The sequence below is a fragment of the Scyliorhinus canicula genome, chromosome 12 (genome assembly GCF_902713615.1).
Source record: "Scyliorhinus canicula chromosome 12, sScyCan1.1, whole genome shotgun sequence".
NCBI classification, from domain to species: domain Eukaryota; kingdom Metazoa; phylum Chordata; class Chondrichthyes; order Carcharhiniformes; family Scyliorhinidae; genus Scyliorhinus; species Scyliorhinus canicula.
Window position 1 is genome coordinate 64,249,033 of NC_052157.1, and position 16,402 is coordinate 64,265,434.

A 16,402-nucleotide genomic window follows, 5' to 3' on the forward strand; every position below is an offset into this window, starting at 1 on the left:
CATGGAGGACCCACTGGCGCTGAGACACCCACCCCTCTTCCACCCCAACGAGGGGCGATCCACCCTAATGGTGGCGGCCCACCCCAATCATAGATTCCACCCCCAGCAATGGGAAGCTACACCAGTGCCCTCAGGCTCATAGTCCAGGAGTGAAGATGTTTCCACACCACCTCGCAGCAGCCGTTCCGCCAGCTTCACATTTTTAAAAAGGTGTATTAATCAGCTCCCCCGTGACCACTTGCTGTGGAGGCGGTTAGATCACAGGGGCCGTCAGATAGGGGTCATTCCCATTTATTGCATGGAGAGTGGCCTTAAGTTTTGATTATTGGTTTCTCGCCATGCCATGGTGAGATCCTGATTTTGCCAACAGGAGCAGGCTGGCTAGAACGCAAACTGATCGGTGCCCCACGTGGTTCTCAATTTAGCCTCTCCCATGATCTAAAGACCCCATTGCACTCTTGCTCAAGCCCAACGTGGCCATTAAATCGCACACAGTACATGCAGGTTATGAAATTCAAATATGACAAAATGCAGGTCAGGAATATAAATAAAAATACAAGCAAGTTCCCAGGGATTCTAAGCAGACAAGTAACAGACATAAAATGAAACATTAACTCCAAAGTAGATTCCCGTGGGTAGGCATGCCATGTAGCTGGTGGAGGCAATTGCATGACATCCAAATCAAACCTTGATGGTTGGACACTGTGCATGAGTACTGCAGGAAGTAACATCACAGATGCAATAGCCATCATCTGATTACCCAGGGGAAACCACTGGGTCCAGGTGCTCCCTCCCGAACAGCACTGTGGGTGAACCTACATCACATGGACAGCAGCAGTCCAATAAGGGAGCACACCCCCTCCCTCACAAGAACAATTATGGATGGGCTAGCCGGTCACACCCCCTGAACCAATATTTAAAAAATGAAGGCAGTGAACGCAGAAAATATGGAGAGGTCAATTTCAGTCTGAAGGAGAAAGGCTGGTTAATGTTACGGGTGGGACCCTGCAGCTCTATATCTTTCAGATGCTGACAGGCCTGTTGAGAGAATATCGAGCAGTCTGTTTCCATTTGATATATTTGTCTTGTAAGAATTTCTGTCCACACTGAATTACCTTTTTGATGTTGTCTTTCTTTGTCTTCTTGGTATCTTCATTCTTTAAAGGTGGCTTAAAGTTTCTCATCTCTTGAAAATAATGACAATGATGTTTTAGATTTCTCTTGTCTCATATTTCAGCTTTTCACATTTGAGCAGGATGGCAATTCCAAAAATGCCATTTTGTTGCTCAAAATAAAATCAAAACATAAATGCAACTAAAAATTAGAAAAAGCCTGCATTAGTTTTATATGTCCACATATACACAAAGAATTTTCAGGACATCTGGGACCGGTGGATGCCTCGGGGGCTGGGGTGCATCATCACCTCTGGAAATTATATTTTGGTTTAGTTATTTAAGTTTCTTTTTATGTTGTTTTCCAGTTATAGTTCCCATCAGAGTATGTCACCTATTCTCATTTTATGTTTTTTTGCTGAATTTATTGATTCTTTTGTCTCAGCAAATGAATATACTCATAAGTTAGCATCAGTCATTTATCTAATGGTCCAGAGTGATGTGTTAAATGAGTTGGTTTAACATTGACTGCAACTGGATGCAGTGACACTACAAACAGGCTTCCGACACAGGAGATGGTCCAACACTGTTTTGTTGAACCTGCTGATTGCTGTACATAATCTGCTTTGGGTTAACACTCTATTAATCTAAACTGATAACCTCTGACTGGCTTGTCCAGACTAGCTCTCTGTCACATGGAGACGGTGCTCAATGCCTTGTGCACTCTACCTCTGTAGCTGTGTCCCGTGAGAAGAGCGAGAGTCTTGATGCTTGTGTGTTTTGTTGGGTTAAGTGTCCTGTCTGGTGATTGGTTGTTCTGTGTCGTGTGCGTTCATTGGTTATCCTGTGTGTCAGTCACTGCTTGTCTGCATCTCATTATATACATGAATGGATATTATGACATCTCCCCTTTTTGAAATAAAGTTTGGAATGTGGCTGTATATACAGGTATGACTATGTGCAAGTGGTGAGAGAACGAACATATGTACATGGGAAGGTGTCTAGTGTGCAGATACAGAGCAAACTGAATAAAATTTACAGGATTAAAGTCTATAGATTCAGTCTTTGTGGTGAGCAACGAATTCTTGTTGATCGCCTCAGAGGTGATGGGGGAGGCCAGCAGCTAGCCTGGTGCATGGATGACTGAGGTGGCATTCGGCTTGAGTGATATCTTGTAGCGAAATGGGAGCTTACCCATCCCATCAAACACATTGTGATATTGTGTGAGAATGTCATCTATCTCAGCCTGTAGATTTGCATTAGGCGAGACAGTCGCAGGTGTGGAGCACATGGCATGGACTCGTGGAACCAGATTTAGGAGTTTGTATGCGCGAGCACCGAGCAGGGATGCCTTGTCAGGCTGGACGATCTCGAATCTTAACGTCGCCTTGATTGCCTTGTGAGATACACCGAGCTGACATGATCCACTAGTAGCTATGGCATTGCCATTGTAGTCAAGGAGCTGGCAGGCTGGTGGAAGAATGCTAGGTTGGTCACGGATGCTGTCGAGTATGACTGGGATATGAGGTTCGCAGACGCGCCAGTGTCCAATTTGAATCGGATGCGACACTGGTTGACCGTGATGGCAGCACACCACTCGTCGTCAGGATCCACACTCAGAATTGAAAGGCGGTTTGCAGGCACGTGGAGACAAGCTCGCGTGTGGTGATGATGCCCACCCGATATGGAGACTCCAGGCAGTGAGTATTGGGATCCATTGGGCTTTCGGGATCAGAATCCTGCATGCCTTGTTGTACGCAGCGGACATGTCTGCGATGCATCCCGGTGGAGCGGACCTGCAGAGGGCCGCATAATGTCCAGGCTCTCCACACTGTAGACATCGCCTTCCTTTGGCTGGGCATTCCCGCTTTAAATCGGCGAAGCCACAATTTTGACATGTCATGATGCTGATGTCAGCGCATTCTGTGCGCCTTCGCGCATGCGCAGTGCGGTCGGCCGATGTTTGCACATTCACAGTAGGGTCTTCGGCCTCATCGTCCTCCTGGTCGTGCATGCGTAGGGACCTGGGAAAAGCGCGCGAAGCGGCCACTCTCCTCGATGCTCAGGCCTTGCATTTTTGCGCTGGCCTGCCTCGTGGGAGGCCATTTTTGCTGTTTCTGCCGCCTGATGTGGGAGTAACGATTTCTGGCACGCTCATGGACAATGCACGCTTCGATGGCGACGGAAAGGGTCAACTGTTTGATTTTGAGGAGCTGCTCCCACAGGGAGTCGGACTGGACCCCGAAAACGATCTGATCACAGATCATGGAATCAGCCGTCGAGTCACAATTACAGGACTGCGCTAGGATGCGGAGATGGGTCAAGAAGGACTGAAAAGGTTCATCCTTACCCTGAAGCCTCTGTTGGAAGATGTACCTTTCAAAGCTCTCATTCACCTCGACTTCGCAGTGGCTGTCGAATTTCAGCAGAACTGTCTTGAACTTTGTCTTGTCTTCGCCCTCAGCAAACGTGAGCTAGTTAAAGATGTGGATGGCGTGATCCCCCCAGTCAACAGGAACAGCACGATCTTCCTGGCATCTGATGCTGCCTCGAGGTCGGAGGCCTCGATATACAGGAGAAACTTCTATTTTCCAGTTGGCGCCGAGGTTGCCGGAGATCCGAAGTTGTGCAGGGGGCTGGATCTTTTCCATGCCGCTAGATGGTTGCTTGCTGGTCGTTGCAGATTCACTCGAGGTAAGTTCATTCGAGTTAATAGTTGCCTGGTACCATGATGTGTTAAATGAGTTGGTTTAGCATTGACTGCAAATGGATCCAGTGAGACTAGAAGCAGGCTTCCAACACAGGAAATGGTCCAACACTGTGTAATTGAACCTGCTGATTGCTGTACATGATCTGCTGTGGGTTGACACACTATTAATCTAAACTGATAACCTCTGACTGGCTTGACCAGACTAGCTCTCTATCACATGGAGACGGTGCTCAATGCCTTGTGCACTCTAACTATCTCTGTAGCTGTGTCCTGTGAGAAGAGCAAGTGTCTTGATGCCTTGTGTGTTTTAAAGTGTTAGTGTCCTGTCTGGTGATTGGTTGTTCTGTGTCTGGTGATTGGTTAGCCTGTGTGTCAGTCACTGCCTGTTTGCATCTCATAATACACATGAGTGGATATTATGACACAGAGCCCCAGTCAAACTCTGGGAAATGTTGTTCAATTCACATGAAGGCAGGTCCATGTGGAGTTCACACATTCTCCCCGTGTTTGCGTGCGTTTCGCCCCCACAACCCAAAGATGTGCAGGCTAGGTGGATTGGCCACACTAAATTGCCCCTTAATTAGAAAAAATTAATTGGGTACTCAAAATTTATTATTTTTAAATCACATGAAGACACCAAGACAATCAACTAATGCTGAATGAAGGTGAGTTATAAAGAGAAGTTAAGACAAATATCATTCAATTTCCTTATCTTCCAACTCTCTAAAACACAAAAGTAATCAGGGTTATTTTTTAAAAAATAATCTTTATTGTCACAAGTCAGCATACATCAACACTGCAATGAAGTTACTGTGAAAAGCCCCAGGTTGCCACATGCCGGCTCCTGTTTGGGTGAACAGAGGGAGAAATCAGAATGCCCAAATTACCGAACAGCACATCTTTCGGGACTCCTGGGAGGAAACCAGAGCACCCGGCGAAAACACACGCAGACACAGGGAGAACATGGGGACTCCACACCAACAGTGACCCAAGCCAGGAATCGAACTTGGGATCCTGGAGCTGCAAAACAATAGTATTACCCACTGTGCTACCATGCTGCCCCTCATCAAAAAGTGCTTTAAATATTTTAATGAAGGAAAGATATTCAATTTACGTGGTGGATTTTTCACACAACGTTTCGGTGCCCAATCTTCATCCGAATCACTAGATTCATCCACATGGGGTTGATGCCTCCTGCCATGTCTTGACATGAATGCTGGCTTTGGTACATTCAATCCTGTAAAAAATAGAATATTCCAATTACCTCCAGTATTTACTTCGACTTCCTTGCTGTTAGAAGGTACCTGTTGAATTAATACAACTATTTTGGAATATTTTGGTAAGGGCAGTAGAGAGGCTTTCCTTCCATCTTTGGCACCTGAACTTAAATCTTGCCCAAACTCATCAGATGAAAATATTACATGTGATGCTAGAATGCTGGAAACCTAGCACATGAGAGTTTTATCACAGATGTTATTTCTGGTACCTCACTGATCCCTACTGCAGCAATTGTAGAGTCAAAAGAAAGAAGTTCTACATTTGTGACAGCTGGTGGTCACTCGCAGGTCCAAGGGAAAGGCAGGGTAATAATGACATCGGTTAGCTCCATTCATCTCCATTATTCCAAAACATAATTTTTATTCCTGAGTTAGTATCTAATGCGTATGGTTTAGTGGCTTAGCACGCAGCGTTGGGGAAAGCCACACTGATACAATTGGAAGTGTACAATTGGAAGTGTACTTTGGGGAAAAATGAACAAACAGAATTTGAAATAAGAACAGGAAATGCTGCAAACAACCCCCAGATTAGCCAGCATCTATCACGAGGAGGGAGGGAGGAAAGCTTCAAACACTATTTTTCATCCAATTCCACTCATCTCCACATCAAGTGAAATAGAATAGTACTGTTCACTACTTTTTTTTTTCAATCACCACTGGACATGGCCGGCTGGGCCAACATTCATTGCCCATCTCTAATTAAATTGAATGGCTCTCTAGGCCAGTGATTTTCAAAATTGGGGTCGCGACCCACGGATGGGTCACCTGCTGGTGTGGAATGGGTTAAAAAAAAAGGATCGCAAAATATCGGCTGACCACGTTTGCCATTTTCTCTCGAGGTAAATTCCCACTGCATTAGTGTATGACCACGCGAAGCTGATGAAGAAGCCGGTGCCGTGGACTTCTTTTGCCTCTATGGACCAGAGTATAGTTGGGCAGTTTGCAGGAAGAGACCTGTAAAATTCTCTTTTGAGTGGTATATCCTGCTACTGTGTTCAGCATCAGAATCTCTATTATTTCTTGAGTTCAGTGTGGTATTATTTCTTGAGTTCAGTGTGTCACTTACAAACCCCGTGCATCTATTATCGTTTTCTCAGTTAACCTGGACATACAGCCTGCTCCAGCCCTACAAGCCCCCATTTCCACTTCCGAATTGTCTCTCCACACCGGGGCTCTTGCCCTTCAAGGACGCTTCTTTTTTTCATCACGTTCCCCGCCACTATCCACTCCCACTTCCCAGGTACTCGTCCCCAAGCATCCATCTCTGCCGTGTGGCCACATGGACTGTCAGCTGAATTGGTTCCTCTACGGCAAGGACTTTTGTATCTACCTTCATCAGGGCGTGAAGTGTTCGCCAAAGCTGGTATCAGCTGACGACTAAACTACACTCGTGCAAACAGGAGCCTGTAAAATATTGCAGGTGGATGGAATGGAATGTGTCTGCACGTTTTGCATATTGGTCAGTTGAGCTGTGACCAAAATTGTTTTTTTTAAGTGTGCGTTCAGTCTGTTACATAATTACCTGGGAAACAGTACTGACAGGTGTCCAGTGACATTCTGCCTTGTTTTTCATTCAACAGTTGGGCTCCTGTTTCTGAAGTTGAAGTTTTGAGTTTAATTTCCTATGCGAGGTCGTGTTAGGTTTTGAACATGTGAACATGACATTGATAAAACTGTGCAATACTGAGCCTGTTCATCTTTCCAGCCTTTTGCACGCAATTTTACAAATGCTAACAATGGGTGTGAAGAAATAAAATAATCAAATAATCGTGAGTTAACACCCTTAGGAAAAAGTCAGGATGGCCCTGTGTTTTACAGCGAAACAGCAACTCAATTGACAAATTTACATTCAATAACACAGAAGTGCCAACAATGATTGTGACGTTTCAGCAGTAAGTATGGAGAATCTTTTGTGAATGTGACGTGGGTCGCAATAGTCGGCAATTCTGTAAACATGGGTCGCTCAAAATAAAGATTGAAAAACACTGCTCTCGGCCATTTCAGAGGACAGTTAAGAGTCAATCACATTGCTGCACGTCTGAAGTCGCAGGTAGGCAGGTGACAGATTTTGTCCCCTAAAGAACATTAGTGATCCAATCGGGGTCATTTTTAAAAAACAATGGTTTAATGATCATCATTAAATTAATTCCAGGTTTCATGCAATTTGACCGTCAGACGAGCATGCATCTTCTTCACCATCTCCCACATCACATTACTGCTAACACTCGATTTTTCACTGCAGCATTCCTGACGCACAAGAGGAAGGCACGTTGGGAACTTCAGCCGGTTATTTCACAGCCATTAATTAACATTCAGGCACTCACAGGCCGATTACGGTGAATTCCTCGATATACGTTCCTGATGTGTGTCAGCAGTGGTGAAATGGAGAACCCCAATGAAAATCTCTGATCTCTTCAGCGATTATCCACTTGGCTGTAATATTAGATGAATACCATGCCAGTGGATATTTAAGTTTTCAGGAGAAGTGAGAAATGTGAATTTTGTACAGACCTATTGCAAGCATGGCCTCATAGTTTCGTTTCATGTTCTTATAACGGATCTTTTCCCATTCACTTAATTCTGCCCATTCACCTTTGGAAAAATGGGGAGCAATGTCTTGAAACTTGTCTGTAATCTGGAAATGTAAGGTGATTCGGATTGTTAATACATCCAGGCACTGAATCAGTAATGTTCACAAACACAAGTTCCATAAATGTAAGATTAGCCAATCCGCCAGCTCTGCCATCGGTGGATTTCTAGAATACCCTCCACTAGAATGGGCTGGTACTATAATCAGTGGTAGAGGACTCATAAAGAACAGCCTCTCTACCAAACAATTCAAGGGGCGATTCACCGGAAAGATTTCTAAGTGTGGTAGCGAGCTGGAACCAGGCCCAGAGAGGCCAACAACACTATTCAACGTTAATATGTTCACTTAATGAGGCCTCACACCGCAAATCAAGGCTTGCCGGCTGATTCGCCAGGACCGTGTTTGCCAGCCCCCCGCTTACAAGATCGAGCAGCACTTGCTCAACCAACCTCTCAGCTTGCAACAATGGTGCCTAGGAGACCGGCCCCATGATTAGACGATGCAGGCCTAGGGTGGCTTTGAGTCACAGTAGAGGCCAGGAGAGATGTCCTGTCCCCCCCGAGAATCCCGGAGGGTGAATCACAGGGCCTGGGATGAGGCAGTTGTAAGCTCCAGGAGTGTGACCAGGACTGGCTTCCAGTGCTGAAAAAGGTCAACAACCGAGACCGAGTGAGTGAGTAGACAACCTCACCCCGACAACTCTCCATGCGGCTTCCAACCCTCCCTTCACTCCGCTCTCCACTCAGCCCCCCTCCCAACCCTCCCTACACATACTGTGTACCCCACTGTGAACGACATGTGTGGCTAATGATGCCCTCTCTGTGTCTCGCACAACCGCTGGGAGAGGGCCAGACTGGCAGCAGGGTGCCAAACTTAAGAATCCTCACCACCTTCGAGGAACCGACCCTGGAGATGACAGGGGTGGCTGTGTACAGGGCGGTCACCAACCCGGAGGTTGGCAGAAGCTGTAGAGGTGAGGAACCATCAGGCCCCACCTGGAAGACCTGTCACATGTGAGTTGTTATTGCCTTACTGACTGACCCATCCCTCCCACTGACTACATGTCTATTCTCCTGCAGGTCCTACAGCCGACGGCGCCAGCCCATCCCAGGTGGCTCCCTCTCCAACCTCCCAGAACACAACCTCAGAGAGCTTCGAGGATGCCATGATCGAACACCACAGCTGCCATCCAAACACTCCACCACCACAGATACACACACCTCTGTGGAAAATATTAGTGGTCAGGCTTTTGGGGCACAATCTGGTGAGCACCACACAGCTGCTGCTGCACATCAAGTGGAGGCAGGAACCCTCAGGCGAGGCAGCAGTCTGACGTCAGCTGGATCTCAGGCCACAGCTGGGTCCCAGCCTAAAGCGGGTGGGTATGAGGGCTTCCATGCCCCTCCGGGCTTGCTAGACCCTCGTCGCTGCCGCTTGTCATTGGCTGGTCCTCCAATTGGTTCCTGGGCTCAGCCTCCAGTCCCTGTTGGTCCGGCATCGCCTCATCACCTCGTACTCGGAGGTGGCCACATGTTCCTCACCACCAACCTCCATCTCGTCTCCCTGCTGCTGCCCGAGGTTCTGAAGGACGCAGAAGCCCACCACAAAGAGAGCGACCCTCCGGGGGGGATGCATTGGAGTGCACCATCGGAGCAGTCAAGGCTTTGCAACCGCATCTCGAGGAGCCCGATGCACAGCTCAATCACAGTCCGGGTGACCACAAGTGAGCCGAAAATCGCGGCCAGTGCCAGGCACCCAACGGAATGCCACATCTCGACAGCGGCATCAATGTATTCCACATCGCACATAAACGCCATTGGCATATAATTGATGGGTTCGTTCCAGTATTCTTCAGGACCTCCGTGATGCTATGCCACCAACAGGGGGAATTACCGACGACGGGTTTCACTTGTGGTTTCAAAAATCGAGAACAGAGACTTCCGGTGGCGGCCATGGAGTGAGTGGTCGCACATTTGGTGGCTCCCTCTCAAGCCAGATTTATTTTGCCTTTTCGCTGCCCGAAGGGCAAGGTATTAGAGGGCAAAAGGTACAAGAGTGCCTGGGGAAGGTAATAATCCTCTGCTGTGGGTGGTGAATGGATACACAGATGAAGAGCGCCACGAGAAAGAAAGTGCTGTTGGAGCAGGAGAGATTTTGTGGTGCACCACAAGGAAATATGGCGAGGGCAAGGAAGGCCGCGCTGCCTACTAAGTGGTTGACGGAGCAGTTGGTGGAGTTCTGGAATGATATGTTTCGGCAGCAGAGAAAAGAGGCCCTGGAAGACCTAGCCACGGTGGTGGAACCGCTGAGGTCTGCGATTCAGCAGGTGGAGCAGAGACTGCAGTACCAGGGTTTGGTGATCAGGAAGTGGAGGAGGCAGTGGGGGACACAAGGAGCAGATGGCCTCATTGGTGGCTGTGATGGGAGTGATGCGGGAGTGCCAGAAAAACTTGAGGGAGAAGGTGGAAGATTTGGAGAATCGCTCTGGAAGGAAAAACCAAAGAATTGTCAGGATGACTGAAGGCATTGAAGGTGCGGTGGCCGCAGTAGATGTGGCAAAGATGTTGGAGAAGTTTATGGAGGATGGGGCCCTTGATTGGCCTTTGGAGGTGGACCAAGCACATAGGGCGCTGAGGAGATGGCCACACACAGGTGAGCAGTCAAGGGTCATGGTGGTGCGGTTGCACCGCTTTCTGGACAAGAGGATCCTTCGATGCAAGAGGTAGACCAGGAAATGAACATGGGAAGGAAACGAGTTGCGGGTGTACCAGGACTTAGGTGCAGATGTGATGAAGAGAAGGACTGGATTTGACCTGATTAAGGCTGCCTTCTTTAAAAAGGGGGTGAAGTTTGGGGTACTGTACCCAATCTGCCTGTGGGCGACTTTCCAGAAGCAAGAGTGGTATTTCGACACACCAGAGGAGGCGATGGAATTTATGAGGGGCAATGAACTAGGGGCAGTTTGAGGACATGGAACTTTGTAGGAGTATTTGGTTGCTTGTTAAAGTGTTTAGTGGTGGGTGTTTTGGGGCAAGTTTTCATGGGGGAGCAACGATGGCGAGTGTGCCTTTTGTTTCTCTTTAGATATGGATGGTTGGTCTGGTTGGGTGGGGAGGAGAATTGGAGGGAGGTAGGATGATTGAAGGCCTTGGGCGAGGGCCACCGTGCTAGCTGGACAGACTAGTTAATGGGAGGGGAGTGAAGGGGTTGCCAGGAGGAAGGCGTGGGGGAGGGAGTTGGTTTTTGTTTGAGGGTGGGGGGAGGAGTGCTGACATGGGTATGGTTGGTATATCGCACTTTCAAAGAGATCGATGACGGTGGACATCCGAGGGTGGGCCTGGTGGATCGCGTGACGTGGACCAGTGGCGCAAGAAAGGGCATTGCTAATCGGCAGGGGAATACGGCGGAGAGCCCCTACCAGGCTGGTCACCTGGAACATGAGGGGGTTGAATGGGCCGATTAAATGGTCACGTGTGTTCACGCATTTGAGGACTTTGAAGGCGGACCTGGCTTCTTTGCAGGAGACGCACCTGAAGACAGGGGACCAGATTAGGCCGAGAAAGGGATGGGTGGGGCAGGTGTTCCAGTTGGGGATGTATATGAAGACTGGGGGAACAATGTTGGTTCACAAGCGGGTAGCGTTCGAGGTGGGAAGTATTGTGGCCAATCCGGGGCCAGCAAGGTGAGGGGGGGGGGGGGGGGGGTAGTTGGAGGGATTGCCGGTGGTTCTGGTAAATGTCTATGCCCCAAATTGCGATGATATGAAGTAAGGGAGAGGGGGGGGCGGGGGAGGGGGGGGGGGGGCCTTCAACACCATCATTCCTACGAAACTCATCTCCAAACTCCGTGGCCTTGGCCTCGGTTCCTCTCTCTGCAACTGGATCCTGAACCTTCTAACCCACAGGCCACAATCAGTAAAGATAGGCAAACACCTCCTCCACGATCATTCTCAACACCGGTGCCCCACAAGGCTCTGTCCTCAGCCCCCTACTATACTCTTTATACACCTATGACTGTGTGGCCACATTCCCCTCCAACTCGATTTTCAAATTTGCTGAGAACATGCCCCTGTCTACATCAATGGGAACTAAGTCGAAAGGGTCAAGAGCTTCAAGTTTTTAGATGTACAGATCACCAACAGACTGTCCTGCCAACACTATAGTTAAGAAAGCCCACTAACGACTCTACTTTCTCAGAAAACTAAAGAAATTTGTAATGTCAGCTGCTACCCTCACCAACTTCTACAGGTGCACCAGAGAAAGCATTCTTTCTGGTTGTATCAGAGCTTGGTATGGAACCTGCTCTGCCCAAGACCACAGGAAACTACAAAAGGTTGTGAATGTAGCCCAGTCCATCACGCAAACCAGCCTCCCATCCATTGACCCGATCTATAATTCCCGCTGCCTCAAAAGGCAGCCAGCATAATTAAGGACCCCACACACCCTGGACATACTGTCTTTCACCTTCTTCCGTCAGGAAAAAGATATCAAAGTTTGAGATAACATAACTCACGGGGCCTCACGGTAGCATGGTGGTTAGCATCAATGCTTCACAGCTCCAGGGTCCCAGGTTCGATTCCCGGCTGGGTCACTGTCTGTGCGGAGTCTGCACGTCCTCCCCGTGTGTGCGTGGGTTTCCTCCGGGTGCTCCGGTTTCCTCCCACAGTCCAAAGATGTGCGGGTTAGGTGGATTGGCCATGCTAAATTGCCCGTAGTGTAAGGTTAATGGGGGGATTGTTGGGTTACAGGTATACGGGTTACGTGGGTTTAAGTAGGGTGATCATTGCTCGGCACAACATCGAGGGCCGAAGGGCCTGTTCTGTGCTGTACTGTTCTATACCAACTCAAGAACAGCTTCTTCCCTGCTGCCACCAGACTTTTGAATGGACCTACCTCGTATTAAGTTGATCTTTTCTCTACACCTTGCTATAACTGAAACATTATATTCTAGTTTCTCCTTCCTTCCCTATGCATTGTTTGTACAGCATGCAAGAAACAATACATTTCATTGCATACTAATACATGTGACGATAATAAATTAACTCAAATCAAGAGATCCTGCAAAACACAAGACATGAAACATGGAGTGGTGTTGGGGGGGGGGGGGGGGGGGGTTATGCACGGAAAACTGTAACCCAGGGGGCCCAACATTGTTGCCCGATGCTGTCCTCCTGGGTCTACGTCGGGGACTGCCATCTCCTCTGGGCCCATCAGCCCCGTCCTGTGCCCACCACTCTACGGCCCTGAGGGGCCACAGGTCTGGCAGTCCCCCTCTGGTCCCTCCCTACAGCTATGTGCCACCTTCTCCTGGGGAGAGGGGCAGAAAGCTCAGTGTTAGGCAGTTGGACACAGGCAGCACAAGGGGTGAGCAGCTGGTTGTCAGGGCATCCGGCCATGGCAGCCGGTACGGGTGCTGGCATGTGGTGCAGGGCTGGGAGCATGCACACTGCCGGCTGTTAGGTTACAGTCACCCTCCGGGTGAGGGGGTTACAGCTGTGTGGGACGGAGGTTGGTGACAGGGGCACAGTGCTGCCTACTCACCCTGGTCACATTGAGAAGGTCGTGCAGCTTTTTTCACACTGCTGGCCAGTCTGGCAAATAGCGCTCACGGCTCTACCACCTGCACCCAGGCCTGGTGTGCGGAGTGGATGGTAGCCTCCTTCCTACCCCAGGGAACAGGGTGGCCCACCTTTCCTTCACGACATCCAGCAGAATCTCCAGCTTGACGTCTGCAAACCGGGTGCCGCTCTTCATGCTGCCATCTTGTTGGCTAGGATGAGTGTGTGTGGGGAGGGAAGAGCTGATAAGCAGCTGCAGCTTGTCAGCCTCGCAAGTGGCAATCCCAAGTACGGTGAATCGGACACCATTTTTCATTGGAATCAATCTTGTTCCACATGGCATTGGTGCTAGCCCATGAATGGATCATGAATTGCTCAGGGACCGACGCCAATTTACTTGTCGTTGAAGTCTGCCAATTCAATCCCTCTGAAACGGAGTATCCCACCTGTGATCTTTGTGCTATGATGCACTAAAAAAAAAGCTGGACAAGCCTAAGAGGCACCACCTCGATCACATCACCCCCATATCCAGGCAAGTTCACTCAGCTTCCGATCAGAGAAAAACTAACAAGTGGAATAGAACAAAGAACAAAGAAAAGTACAGCACAGGAACAGGTCCTTCGGCCCTCCAAGCCTGCGCCGACCATTCTGCCCATCTAAACTAAAATCTTCAACACTTGCAGGTCCATATCCCTCTATTCCCATCCTATTCATGTATTTGTCAAGATGCCCCTGAAACTTCACTATTGTCCCTGCTTCCACCACCTCCTCCAACAGAGTTCCAGGCACCCACTACCTTCTGTGTCAAAACTTGCCTCGTACATCTCCTCTAAACCTTGCACCTTACACCTTAAACGTATGCCCCCTAGTAATTGACCCCTCTACCCTGGGAAAAATAGAAGACAAATTCATGGCAATGCATTTAATCAAATTCTAATGAAATAAAAATGAAAATCGCTTATTGTCACGAGTAGGCTTCAATGAAGTTACTGTGAAAAGCCCCTAGTCGCCACATTCCGGCGCATGTCCGAGGAGGCTGGTACGGTCATCGAACCGTGCTGCTGGCCTGCTTTAAAAGCCAGCGATTTAGCCTGGTGAGCTAAACCAGCCCCAGACAAGACTGGGATAAACAGAAATTCAGAATTAAGGACACAGAAAGAATGATCAGGAACTGAACGAGTTGCTTGGGTCAGACAACAGAAAGAAAATGAATCAAATAATTTATGACATTTAGATAAGGACTTTGTACAATTCCACAGAGAGGATCAGCTAGATGGACCAAATGGTCTCTCTGACATTATTATTTGTCATCCCGTTGACAATTTGGGGAGCTCACCCACTCCGTACTGACAGTATTAATGTGACTGACCAGCTGAACCTTCCCCATCTGAAGCTGCAATAAATACCCGGACCCAGCATTTTCTATCTGGTTTCCATTTCAAATCTCCCCATGATCTTACCTCAGATTTCCCCTGTTCAGACACGGTCTTCCCCTCTCCACTATCTGTCCCGTCACTCTTAGCTTTACCCATCTCCTTCCTCAGGTCGGGCACCTTATTCACTCGACCTCTCGCTCAAATTTCTGTGTCCTGGTCTATCCCTCAGTCTTTTCAATGGCTGTGTGCCGGGTCTATTGTTTCTCCCTTTTCTTGTTCCCTCACAGTCTGAAATGAAGGGCAATCTCAGTTAAATACTCTCCTACCAGCAGCAGTTTATAATGTTTCTGGTACTAATATCTGAAGCTGTCTTTTCTTCTGACTTTCCCTCAGACTATCACCACCTCAGTCTCTTTCTCAGTAAAAGTAAAGGTGGCAGCTCCTGTTGTCCGTCAGGAAATTTTAGTTCCTTTTCTTGACTGAAATGCTGAAATATGAAAATTTTTTCTCTGAATTCTATCAGTTTCAATTCTAACTGAAGCTGTCCTCAGTTCTGTCTTTCAGTTCCAATTCCTCACTATCTCCCATGAATTGAGAATGATCTTCTCCCTCTGCCACACTCTGTTCAATATCTCTGCCCAATCTCACACCTCCAGCCTCCCCCTTTCTGACAATCGTCCGTCGGCTCCGCCTCTATTTATACCCCCGGCCCCTCCCTGAAGGACAGCTCCAGCCTCGCGCTTCCCTCTTCTTGGCGCCTTTTTATGAAGCCCTCGCGCTCCGCCTCTGGGCACGTGCTGCGCGCGCACTCTCCTCCTGGAGGGGAGGGGGAGAGGACGGGGGGAGGAGGAGTGGGGTTGGGAGGAGGAGGGGGGAGGGGGGAGGAGGAGAGAGGGAGGGAGAGGGGGAGGGAGGGGGTGAGGGGGAGGGAGGAGGAGAGGGGGAGGGAGGGGAGGGAGGGGGGAGGAGGAGGGGGAGGGAGGGGGGAGGAGGAGGGGGACAGGGGGAGGAGGGGACAGGAGGAGGGGGGGAGGAGGAGGGGGGAGGGGGACAGGAGGAGGGGGAAGTGGGGGAGGGGGGAAGAGGTGGGGAGGGGGAAGGGGGAAGAAGGGGAGGAGTGGGAGAAGAAGGGAGGGGGAAGGGAAGAGGAGGGGGAGAGGAGGGGAGGGGGAAGAAGTGGGGAAGGGGGAAGAAGGGGAGGAGGGGGGAAGAAGGCAGGGGAAGGGAGGTGGGGGGAGGGGAGTGAGGGAGGAGGAGGGGAGAGGGGGGAGAGATAGGGGGAGGGGAGGAGGGGTGGGGAGGGAGGAGGGGGGATAAGGGGGAGGGAGATGGGTAGGAAACGGGGAAGAAGGGGGAGGGAGAGGAGGGGGGGGAAGGGGAGGGTGCACTGAGGTGGGTGTGTGCAAGGGAGAGATCATTGTCAATAATGGCCAACTTTTAGCTCAAATTCTCAGGGATTAGAACTCAAAGTAAAAAGCTAGAATAATTAAAGCCAGATTCAACCTGAAATCATTCACAGGAACAGTTTAAATATGATAAACAAATACCAAGAGCAGGAAATAATAATTTATAGAAAATAAAACACATTAACAAATAATTTACAATAACATTTTAAAATTGTATTGAAAAATGTAAATTGCTAAATTAGAAGAAAATCTATTTCAGAATTGATCTTCCTCTTCTCCAAATACAGTAGGAACATTACTTTGCAATAATTTTCTGTTGTGAGGATTATAACTAATCATTTGATTGTATTTTGAATTGTAAAAGGATAAATTTG

At 48.8% G+C, this 16,402-nt stretch overlaps 1 protein-coding gene across 4 annotated transcripts in view; it reads right to left on the reverse strand.

Moving 5' to 3' along the window:
• The window catches only part of LOC119975213 (probable histone-lysine N-methyltransferase PRDM7), a 29,716-nt gene extending 14,327 nt beyond the window's left edge, over positions 1 to 15,389 (reverse strand). Inside the window, exons 1-5 of one of the 4 annotated variants that reach the window (XM_038814832.1) lie at positions 15,326 to 15,389; positions 14,707 to 14,910; positions 7,611 to 7,734; positions 4,937 to 5,059; positions 1,116 to 1,186 (exon numbers count right to left, since the gene is read on the reverse strand). In XM_038814832.1, coding sequence (XP_038670760.1) covers positions 1,116 to 1,186; positions 4,937 to 5,059; positions 7,611 to 7,734; positions 14,707 to 14,778 — 390 coding nt within the window. In that variant the 5' untranslated portion in view covers positions 14,779 to 14,910; positions 15,326 to 15,389. Of the gene's footprint in view, positions 1 to 1,115; positions 1,187 to 4,936; positions 5,060 to 7,610; positions 7,735 to 13,377; positions 13,885 to 14,706; positions 14,911 to 14,948 lie in introns of those variants that run through there. The other 3 variants (XM_038814831.1, XM_038814833.1, XM_038814834.1) reach the window with 3 other exon arrangements.
• Between the last annotated feature and the right edge of the window lie 1,013 nt (positions 15,390 to 16,402).